Source organism: Neoarius graeffei, chromosome 25, assembly GCF_027579695.1.
Source record: "Neoarius graeffei isolate fNeoGra1 chromosome 25, fNeoGra1.pri, whole genome shotgun sequence".
Taxonomy (NCBI): domain Eukaryota; kingdom Metazoa; phylum Chordata; class Actinopteri; order Siluriformes; family Ariidae; genus Neoarius; species Neoarius graeffei.
The window spans coordinates 13,026,073-13,038,300 of record NC_083593.1 but is presented as its reverse complement, the minus strand read 5'-3'; the positions used below and the strand labels follow the sequence as shown (position 1 = coordinate 13,038,300).

At 42.8% G+C, this 12,228-nt stretch overlaps 1 protein-coding gene across 5 annotated transcripts in view; it reads left to right on the top strand.

Moving 5' to 3' along the window:
• ttc28 (tetratricopeptide repeat domain 28) overlaps positions 1–12,228 on the top strand; it is a 473,297-nt gene that overhangs the window by 353,237 nt on the left and 107,832 nt on the right. For all 5 annotated transcript variants that reach the window (XM_060909515.1, XM_060909514.1, XM_060909517.1 and 2 more), the window contains one exon: positions 7,924–8,431. In XM_060909515.1, coding sequence (XP_060765498.1) covers positions 7,924–8,431 — 508 coding nt within the window. The remainder of the gene's footprint in view (positions 1–7,923; positions 8,432–12,228) is intronic.

Genomic DNA, 12,228 nt, shown 5'->3' with positions numbered 1-12,228 from the left:
AAGAAGGTCCGGGTTTGAGCCTCGTGGCCAGCGAGGGCCTTTCTGTGTGGAGTTTGCATGTTCTCCCCGTGTCCGCATGGGTTTCCTCCGGGTGCTCCGGTTTCCCCCACAGTCCAAAGACATGCAGGTTAGGTTAACTGGTGACTCTAAATTGACCGTAGGTGTGAATGTGAGTGTGAATGGTTGTCTGTGTCTATGTGTCAGCCCTGTGATGACCTGGCGACTTGTCCAGGGTGTACCCCGCCTTTCGCCCGTAGTCAGCTGGGATAGGCTCCAGCTTGCCTGCGACCCTGTAGAACAGGATAAAGCGGCTAGAGATAATGAGATGAGATTTTTAATTATTATACCCCTGCTCTGAAGGAGGGGGGGGGCATACTGGTTTTACCTCTGTCCGTCCATATCTCTGTCCGTCCGAAACACCCTTTTTCTTAGTAACCACAAATCATAGCCACTTGGTACCAAACTTCAGCTTGGGGTTCTATACCGTGTGTACCGTTTTCAGGTCTTTCGCGCATCGACTTCCTGTTTACCGACTGAATGCATTTACGAAACATACAGCGTGGATTTACCAAATTTTCGTAACATTTTCCTCGGCAACTACAAATCACAACTGCTTGATATTTGGTGCCGAGCTTCAGCTTGGGGTTCTATACCGTGTGTACCGTTTTCAGGTCTGTCGCACATCGACTTCCTGTTTACCGACTGAGTGTATTTATGAAACATATAGGGTGGATTTTGACGCTATTTCAAAATGGCAGTTTACCAGGATGCTATTTGAAATCCCTGGGGAGAGACACTGCTCTTTACTTAGTTGTTTCAGGGTTCATTATTTGTTGAGGTCAACATTCATAATAAGTGTCCTATTCCTTCGATTGCTTGCATTCTGATAGAAGCGAGAGCGGGGGGATACGCACGTGAGCAGTAGCTCTTGTTGGATTTTTGGATTTGTGAGTATTTAACGGTGCATTCTGTTTGTACTGGGAAGTCGGGAATTCCGAGTTCCCTGTCAGAAATGTCAACTGGAATACCTTCTGAAGTCAGATTTCTGATTCGGAATGTCGGAAGAACCTCACCGTCTAAGATCACTGCTCCACGTTGGAGCCATCAGCAGTAGTCAAAGCTGTAGTAATATCCTGTTTATTAACACATCTGTCTTATTTGCGTCTCTTTAAATCAGTCATACTCTCAGTACCGTCCAACTTCTATCAGCGGATGTGTTGCTATGGAGTTTGTATATACGCAAAGTACCGCATAGTGCTTTATCATCAACTAGTATTGCTGACAATGGCTGGAACTGGTGGTGTCAATGGCTGGCATTGGTTTTCTGACTTTTCTGAACACGTTCCACTCAGTGTGACGTCTTTCCCAACTCTGTCTTCTGATTTTCGAGGTAAATGGAACGCAGCATTATTTTTCGACTTTGTCTGGTGAAGCAAGTAAAACAAGTCAGTGTTGTTTAATATAATTTTATTGTGTGGGCAGGAAAAAAAAAAAAAACCAAAATATAACGTTTTCCTATTTTTGTTCCGAAACGAAACCGAGCTCACCGTGACCAGATCCTCAATCTTGAACAAAGGTTTGCGTTTGTCCCTGAATCTTGTATTTAGTGATATCATCTGCGCTGGCCTTCTTTCCGACCCGTCCTCTGTACCACATTTCTCTTTTCTCTCGCTTCAGCGTAGATGACTTTGCCAGCGATGGAAGAATGCGTGTGTGTGTGTGTGTGAGATGAGAGCGGAGAGGATGATTCATGCTCGCCCAAGAAAAACAACAGGGTCTTCCAATGGGCCTTCAGACACAAGTATCCCACCAGGGAGCGCACTCTGTTTATTCAAAGAGCCCATTGACTAGAGAAACTGAGCATGAACCTGGACATGTCTGTGACAAAAAGACTGTTGTCAAAAAACATGAGAGAAGAGACATGAAAATATTCTTTCCTGATGTCGTCCTGTACTGCAGATCGTAATTTATATTCTGTTCGCTTGCACTGTGTATAATGAACGACACCATTGTAAAATGAGTATAAACTGAGATTTATCCACGTCCATATAAACTTTGAAGATGGCTTTTTTTGGACAGCAGTTGACCTTTTTTTTTTATCATTTCCTCATGGGGCAAAACTAAAGTAAAACTGCATGTGGCCCGGTCTTTTCTTTCACGCTAGAACAACAAGCCTTTGCTTTTAGAGGCTGTTTTTTTGTGATATGACCCAGCAGTTTCTTGATGGTGTGTGTCGTCGTGAAGTTTTGCAAGGAAAGACAGCAGGCCACATGAGAACTGACCTGCATTTGTCTGCGCAGCCCATGAGATTAGGTCTAATTTATCAGGCAGGAAGCGTGAAGCATGAAGTTATGTCTGTGAAACTGCATTTTAATGTACAGCGAGTCGAAAAGGCTCACTAGCAAGAATTGTTTTTATTTCGGCATTATGTAAAACGATGTCTAGCTGTAGAGGGGGGAAATTCATAAGAAATCAAATATTTATGGAAATCTGGGTTTTCTTTCACCGTTTTATTCCACACAGTAAATGTCTTGTTCCTATTACATTTATTTGTCTTTCATTATATCCTAAAGGTATGCAAACTTTTACACTCGCATTTATTCAGAAAGTAGCATTTCTGCTCATAACGGCATCACTGCTCCTGCTTTCAAGTCTCTATTTAATGTATATCATTCAGTAAAAGGAAAAAAAATCCATTCTTATTAACCGATTAAAGACAGCGTATTAGTGCATTTTTTTTTAAAGCTAATAATTTCATGCTGTTTTAATATACCATTCTTATTGCTGTTATATTTCTCAGCGGTTCACATTACTGAGATGTACGTGTTTCACCGTAGCACTATCATTTCACTGACTGCTTTTATTGAGGTTCAGACTTTCAGGACTTACTTTTGACCTCATAAGTGGAGCAACTGTGAGAGCAGAACAAAAGCCCTTCAAGCAGACTGAAAGAGAGCGGGGAGGGGGGAGTGAAAACGTCGTCTGTTTCATCCCATAGAAACCCGACAGTCCCGGTGGCACTGTGTCAAGAAGACGGGCAGTTCAGTGCCAGCGCACGCACACATGTGCCTGCTCATTCACACATACACACACCTCCAAGCCGCTGACTCGAGGAAACAAGGAAAGAGGGTGTGAAATCCGCCTTTATCGAAAATTGGCTCCCTCAGTTAACCGCTCCTGACAAATCCAGTCAGGTTTCCACGGTAACCAGTCCACAGATCTACAACCATGGGCATTGTAAGAAAACGGAATAGTTGATCAGGGAGAAATACAGCAGCAAGGACTAGAACGAACAAACAAACAACCAGATTTGTATTCACAATTAATTAAATTCAGCTGGGATTTATTTGTGTAGCACTTTTAACAATAGACCCTGACACAAAGCAGCTCTGGATGTAGACTTGGATCCACTGTGAGCAAGCTAGTGGCGGCAGTGCCAAGAAAAACTCCCCGAGACAGCATGAAGAAGAAATCTTGACTCGAAATGAAACCCATCCTCCTCTCGGTGACATGAAATTTATCACGCGATTAAAGATCGTCATAGTGTAGAGCAATAAAGTCAAACAGTACTAAAAGTGTCTTATAGGGATGGGAGCACAATGACATTATCTGTCTCTGTTTAGCTCTCGGAATATTTGTTTGTATTCATTTGTATGAGGATTTGAACTGGAAGTTGGTCTCAGCCAGATCCCTTGTGGAAATTTCTAGCAAGCTTTCTATCGAATGTGACTGACTCTGCTGGGGAACTGTCTTTCCGAACGATTGGGAAAGTCAAGTCAAGTTTATTTGTGTAGCGCTTTTAACAATAAGCATTGTCGCAAAGCAGCTTTACAGAATTTGAACGACTTAAAACACGAGCTAATTTTATCCCTAATCTATCCCCAATGAGCGAGCCTGTGGCGACGGTGGCAAGGAAAAACTCCCTCAGACGACATGAGGAAGAAACCTCGAGAGGAACCAGACTCAAAAGGGAACCCATCCTCATTTGGGCAACAACAGACAACATGACTATAACATTAACAGTTTTAACATGAAGTCAGGGGGCGGCACGGTGGTGTAGTGGTTAGCGCTGTCGCCTCACAGCAAGAAGGTCCGGGTTCGAGCCCCGTGGCCGGCGAGGGCCTTTCTGTGCGGAGTTTGCATGTTCTCCCCGTGTCTGCGTGGGTTTCCTCCGGGTGCTCCGGTTTCCCCCACAGTCCAAAGACATGCAGGTTAGGTTAACTGGTGACTCTAAATTGACCGTAGGTGTGAATGTGAGTGTGAATGGTTGTCTGTGTCTATGTGTCAGCCCTGTGATGACCTGGCGACTTGTCCAGGGTGTACCCCGCCTTTCGCCCGTAGTCAGCTGGGATAGGCTCCAGCTTGCCTGCGACCCTGTAGAAGGATAAAGCGGCTAGAGATAATGAGATGAGATGAACATGAAGTCAGTTTCGTTGATGTTATAAACTCTTCATTGATGGAAACTTGAGTGCAAAACTGTTCATGACAACCGCAGTCCTAAAGTTAGCAAGTCAGCTGTAGTCCTCAGCCATAAAAGCGTTACTGTAAGAGTCCAGAGCAGGGGTGGGCAATTATTTTTTCCATGGGGCCACATGAGAAACACAAAATTTTGTGGAGGGCCGGACCAAAAGGCTGAACTAAATTCTGCATAATATTAATTGTATTTCTTTATATAAAGCAATAAATATCATTGTTTTTACAAGCTGCTAAGACTGGTAAGAGTATGGAAAAAAACGAGGTTGCCTTACAAAAAATGTCATTTATTCAATCAAATTTCCCAAAACAATGGTTAACAAAATGTGAGCGTTTGTACTTTTTTTTTTTTCAGTCACATTCACCCCAAAACACAATAAAGACATCACAATATTGTCTTTCTACTCCAAATATCAAGCAAGATACATCATATTATAATAATGATGCCCACATCTAATTGATTGGCTCCGGCGCCTGCTGGTGACGTCACACTATGTGACTGGCTGGACCGTTTGAAGGATGACGTACAAGTTTGTGGTTGGTCTGGACAAATTACGGAAGTAGTTATCGCGGGATTAGGTTTCGTGGGATTTCATGTCATGTTCATGTCGCACGCATTGCGTTTTTGTTGAACACAACTTCAAAATAAAAGCAATGCACATTCAGTCCATGCATGAGGTAAAATTAGAAAATACGTTTATTTTGTAATTTCTCATTAACCTTACGCGGGCCGGTCAGAATGAACCAAAGGGCCGGATGCGGCCCGCGGGCCGGAAAATGCCCAGGTCTGGTCTAGAGCGTCCTCCAGGTGTGACTTTCAACTGTCCACATGGGAAAGAACTATTGTTTCTGATATGATCAGATTGACTTCAGTTTTTGTGTTTGTTACATTCGAGAAAGATCCAAAAAGTCCACTGGACATGCGAGCAGTGTCTGCGGTGAAGCTTGAATGCAGTTTTGCTGCCAGTCAAAAGGTGTATTATTATCCCCCGCCCGAACGAAGTGTGGCGGGGGATATAGAAACGGGTTCCGTCCGTCCGGTCACGTTTTCGTTTCCGGCCCATATCTTTAAAACTACTGAAGATATCTTCATGAAACTTTGTATACATACGGTATCAAGCAACATGTGAACTGGTGCCTTTTGCTATTTTGGATTTTTTTTTCCAAGTATTTTTCAAATTTTTACAGAAAAAAGTAGATTTTGACTTAGTTTCTAAGAGCAGTGTTCGTTTCCGGAGCATATATCCAAAACTATTCATGATACGGATTTGAAACTTGGTATACATGTTAACAAGGTGGTGTAGATGTGTGTTTTCATACTAAGAAATTTGAGAATTTTTCATGTTTCCATGGAAACAGTTTCAGACTTAGTGTCTCAGGTTAGTCTTAGGGGTTAGGGGTCGGTTTTGTTTTCGGAGCGGAACTTGAAATCTATGAGTGGTACGGTCTTGAAAGTTGGTATACGTGTTGATTCAGTAATGTATATGTGCCTTTTGATACTAAGAAATGTGAGAAATTTTAATTTTTAACTCAAGGTCCGGTGGGTTCGTGCCATGATCTGCTGAGGTCAGTGTAAAGAGGTAGGGTTGGTTTCCTGCAGCAGAACTTGAAAAATGTGCCGAATAATATCTTGAAGCTTGGTGTATAGTTGGTATATAGGGCGGGGGATATAGATGACTCTGTCTTCTTGTAATACTCATAAGATTTTCCAAGAATATTTTCATATTCGTGGCGCTGGCTTTAGAAATGGAAACACATTTCCTTTGCGAATTTTAGGCCGGTTTGTATTGTGGAGTGAGTCGTAAGGTACGGTAGCATATAGGTCAGACTGCTAGAGTAAACGACTGACGATAGACACACCAGTGAATAATGCGCCTCCTGTTTGTATCCGTATAAACCACGTGATCTTTCCTTTACAAATAGCGTATTTGGTTTTGGTTAAATCCCTGGTGTGTTGAAAGGATGTTCAGTGTGAGCAGAGTGTGAATAAGAGCCCAGGGACGAGCAAATCTGCACTATAATTAATAGTTTTAAATTACATTTCACTCAATGCGCACCATAGCGCTACACACTTGACTTTTTTTTTTTCCTAGCTAGTCCAGCTTAACTAATTATCGAGCTCTTCATGAGCTAAATCAAGAGCATTAACGCACTTGAAAACACAGTGCAGTTTTGTAGACAGCAGCTGGCCCTGCAATACTGAGAGTAGGTTTTTAATTTCCTTGGTTCTTTTGAGATCTCTCCCAGAAATTCAGTGAGAGAGAAGCACATTTCCGTAGAGAATGTTGTTTCACCTCAGGCTGAACTGCTTAAAAATCTAATGAAGTGCTCTCTCTCTCTCTCTCTCTCTCTCTCTCTCTCTCTCTCGCGCTCATGTTAAGAGACAAACCTGTAATCAAATCCTGCAAATGTCTGGTAATAGTAGGTCAAGGTGATTGTACTTGTGTTAGAAGACATGCAAGACTCTTCACCAGTTCAAGACCGTCAGAAAATCTTCACAGACAATCTGTGCTCATGAACTTGTAGTAGCACAGAGAGGTTATCGGTGACCAGGAGGAGCCCGGGCTCCTGATGGAAGGTAATCGCCTTGCATCTCGCCGTCCCTCTAAACTGAGGACTGCTGGAAGCCCTTATGTCTGCTGGTAATTGGTTGCAGGCAGCACCCAGAGATACTTGGTACTGACCAAACCTAAGGATGGCCGAGCATTCGGCTTCAGCTTTGGCGCTCGAACAAAGCTTTTGTTATTCTTCAGTCGTGTGGATGTTCATCCTGAACTTTGGGTTTAAGGCTTTATGTATCGATATTCCGAAATGAATAAATTCCAAACCTCGTGATTTCAGATAGATTCAGTCTTAGATACAGCCTTTTGTTTATGGACAGTAAACATCCATCAGATTTACTGGAGGCACTGATGGGCAGATAATCACCACAGAGCAGAGTGGACGCAATATCAGCTGCTAACGGAGGACAAAAAACAAAGAGACAGTCAAACCACTTTTGACTGTGATAAACACTCGTCCCCATCTCAACAACCCTCCCCCTTCCAGCACACAGGGCTTGACAGTGTGAGCCCCGGGAACAGCCACACTCAGAGGGCGTTTAGCACCTTGTGTGTGTGTGTGTGTGTGTGTGTGTGTGTGTGTGTGTGTGTGCCTGTCTAATGACCTTCTTGGCTCTTGAGAATCAAAATTGAATTAAAGGCTCGACGCTGTGTGAAGTGCAGCTTTTCCAGACAACAGTGCTGCTGCGCATCCCACTAGAGAGGGTGTTAGGCTTCCATGAAGCAGGAGACAAGCCTGGTCTCGTCAGTCCCATTATCGTAGCGTATTTTACAGGAGCATGGTTTGCGATTGGGTTGTCTTCTGTAACAAAGCTGAAGGTCAACAAATGTAGCAGTCACCTTGGAGAACTTTTGCCACGTTACTAAATTTCTGTTTCTCTAATTCTAGGCAGCATCATCGGCTCTCAGCAGCCTGGGCCACGTCTACACAGCCATCGGTGATTACCCCAACGCGCTAGCTAGCCACAAACAGTGTGCTCTCCTGGCCAAGCAGCGCAAGGACCAGCTGGCGGAAGCACGTGAGCTGGGTAATATGGGCGCCGTCTACATCGCCATGGGAGACTTCACCAGCGCCGTACAGTGCCATGAGCAGCACTTGGACATTGCCAAGGTGCAGGGTGAAAAGCGTGAGGAAGCACGTGCCTACAGCAACCTGGGCAGTGCCTACCACTACCGGCGTGACTTTGACAAAGCTGCGTCGTATCATGCACGTGTACTGGAGCTGGCACAGGAGCTACAGGAGCGTGCTATTGAGATGAGGGCGTACGCCGGTCTGGGCCATGCTGCCCGCTGCATGCAGGACCTGGAGCGCGCCAAGCAGTACCATGAGCAGCAGCTGAGCATCGCTGAGGGCCTCAAAGACCGTGCCGCTGAGGGACGTGCCTCCTCTAATCTGGGTAAGCAAAGACAAGACGAAAGTGCTTCCGAATCCCTAATCTTTTTTTTTTTTTTTTGGTGGCTCTAATACACCCTACTCAGTTTATAATGGTAACCAGTGATAATATATTGTGTGTAAAATATATATATATATATATATATATATATATATATATATATATATATATATATATATAAATAATGGGTCTGTCTCAGAAACTGGGTACTGTGGGGGTCCCCCACTAAATATACTCTCAGTCAATAAACTATACGGTTTTGAATGGTGATGTTGGTTTTAATTTGAAATAAAATGATGAAAGAAATAATACAGATAAAACTAAATCTTTGATGTGAATACTCTCTATTCAGAATTTGGCAAAAATTCTGCAAATTTGTGGAAAAATGGCGGCTTGATCTGGGATATGATAAATGGTTGACGACATCGCATTCCCTTAAAAAGGTTGTAGTCCACTGAAAAGTCTACACTCATCACTAATTGTATTTTAAGTTGTAACTTTATACACCTAAGGATTGGTGCGCTCACAGAATAATCATAACCGTAATAAAACATCATGCAAAATATTTGATCACCGTTGTAACTCCATTTTCCGCAAACCCAAAACCAATACGATCGTGTGTTTTGATCTAAACGGAAAGCCTCAGGGTCAAGGTCACTACCTCACCTAAAGTAGTAACTTAAAATCACTGCGCCATATAAAAATTTAGTTATAAACCTGCAATTTTGTTTTTTAAAATGAAAACTGAAAGTTAGGTATAGAATATGTTTCTTCCAGAATATGTTACGATGGTAGCTGGTCTTGTATGAGTTTCTGAGCTATAAAATGAGTCGTGGTCTATTTTTTTACCGTAGCGTGTTATTTGTGTGCGGGGAAGGACACACATTAACAATCTGCATGTGTAGAATGGAATTTTCCACTCCAACAGTTAGAAGTTGATCGTGCTTCCATTTGCGGTCTTTCTGTTACGCGGGTGATCTATTCGGACGTTATCACTGAAAAGGTGAGTTTTGAGAGTTTTATTTTGTTTTAGTCTTGCAGTATAAGGCAATAGAATGTTTCTTTTTCATCTTACGTTCATATTTCGTAGTGTTTGTGTATTTTTGGGTAATATTTTGCAACCATGGTCAATTTACATTGAACTTTTGATAGAATCTATGGCCAGTCGTTTTGCCCCGCCCCCGCCTCGCGCTCCGTCCGGTGCGGTAGTGATGTCCCGTTGCTCGCGCGCTGCAGCAGAGACCCGCGCGACCTTCAGCCGGTACAGTCGCTGTTCTTTTACCACCGCCGTTATTCTCATCTTTCCGGTGTATTCTTGATTTTTCCATTGTGTCCTATTGTCCTAAAAATTTTCCACGGTGGAGGCCAGATAAAGCAAGGTAATATCTTTATTCTTATTAAACATGACAAAAGAAACATTGAGTGTTAAGTAAATGCAAAAAAAAATAGTAAAATTAGAAAATTTATTTTTTTTACCATAATGTCCCAAATGAGAGACCGGTTTCTGAGACGGACCCATATATATATATATATATATATATATATATATATATATATATATATATATATATATATATATATATATATATTAGTGCTGTCAAAAATGTCGCGTTATTAACACGTTAACTTGACTCAATTTTAACGGCGATAATTTTTTTATCGCGAGATTAACGCTCTGTGACATGATGCCACGCCCCGCACAGCCAGAGTCCTCTGCCCTCCCCCGAAGAGCCACGGTGCTCGGTTTAAGTTTCGTTTTCCCATCGGCGGCTCCAGCCCCACTTTGCAGTGGCTGTGACAAGACGTGTTATGCTCTGCAAAAAAAAAAAACATTGGTACAACCAGTGTTCGAACTATGCCGATATTTTCGGGGGGGTCCCTTTTTTTTCCCTTTGGGGGGGGGGGTGCTTGCGCTTGTCTCAGAGCGCGGATCTCCATCGCGCACTCACTTCGGATATGCAAATGCTTCCCGTTACACACGATTGCTATGTCAATAAACATCATTTTGCCAATATTTTAGAGACCCCCCAACATTTCCCAAATCATGTTTTCAAGGGATCTCATGTCTGTTTCAGGGGATCTCGGATCCCCCGAGTACCCCCGTAGTTCGAACGGTGAGCAAGCCCATTCACTTTTTTATGCTGATAAGAGAATTTACAATGGTTTTTCATGTGACAAAAATGTGCGATTAATCGCGAATTAACTATGACAGTCGCGACATTAATCGCGATTAAATATTTTAATCGCTTGACAGCACTAATATATATTTATATTATAATATAATTTTTTATAAGGTTGTAGTCCTCCTTAGCTACCCAGTTGCGGAGGTTTTGTTGCACACACAACACACACCTCCTGCACACCCAGGCCCTTTCCTACAGCACCTACTGCACCTCTTTTCGCACTCGTTTTCCTTTGCGCGTTGTGCAAAATATAAGCGCAGGACAAATGGAGCCCATCAGACCCAAGTGTTTCTGAGCTCTTTCTATCCTTCACTTTGACTTCTAGTGCCTTTCTAATACTTTCTCCCGGCCTGACAGCAGCTCCATCAATTTGATCTGATGGCATGCATGCGCTCCCAAATGAATAGATCAGCACTCGAAAGAAAAATGTTCCCATCGAAAAGCAAGTGCAGGCAGCAGCGGGAGTGACACAAGCTTGATCCAGAATGACTGCAAGTCAATTGTTATGTAAATATGTGCTGCGAGTGTAAAAAAAAAAAAAAAGGAAGGAAACTCCATTGTGTGCTGACTATAGCGTGGTCATTTATAATCCAATACCTTTATTGGTTTGTAAGGAAGCTGAATCCGCTTATATGTGATGTATGTTTGCCTTTAAAATCTGCCACCCTGACAGTAATTTTTTTTTTTTATATATATATTTATATTTATATTTTTATATACATACAGCACTTTAGGATGGAGCTGCAATGAAAGCGTTTTGCGTATCAAGTACATTTGTAGGTTCTATCTCATCCGGTCTTTGTTTTGACATTACCCATCAACCCCGTTATGCCAGTTTAATTAAACTAAAGTGGCTTTCAGGATGAGCTACACCTTCGGCCCACTAGTCACCACACTCTCCCTGTGTTTGGCCTCATTCTCTCTCTACCCACCATGTGCTCGAAACTTTATTGATCAGAACCGTCAATAACGCAGCGCTGGGAAAGAATGGCAGCACTTATAAAATTAACGATTGCACACTGTGCCTCGAGCTCGGCTGCTCGGCAACAGTAATGAACGGATCGATTGCAGCGTCAGAGGTAAGATTTAGTAGAGAAGAATAAAAGCAAAATATTTATTGACATAGCAGCGAGAGTTGCTTGAATAGAATCTAAACCCCTCCAGGTGCTATTATTTGCTTGGGTATACAATTTCAATGTATGTACATGGGCATGAAATGCGATTCCCAAACATTACCAATGTGCCAAAGGACTGTTTATAAATGGAAATCCTTCCCACTGTGACCTCAAGCACTCCTAGGCTCTTGGTTTATCTCTAAAGCTCTGACGTTAGCCACTCTTCAGGTCGGACCTCCTCTTAGCTCTTTCAGGTAGGCAGTATGAGAAAGCTGCCTTCTTGTTCTATAACCACTCATGTTTTATTCAGAGGTGGTTTGGGTTCAGGAGGATAAGCGATATTCAAGCCCTTAGTGTGGAGAATTGGATCCCTGTATAGTATTGCTGAGTGGACAGTAACTGGAGGCGGATTGAGAGCCCACAGGCAACAGACACGCCGTTATCACTGTGCTTCAGTCTCCAGGATGTAAAAGGATGCAGCTTTTGATTTGGATTGGTTGGT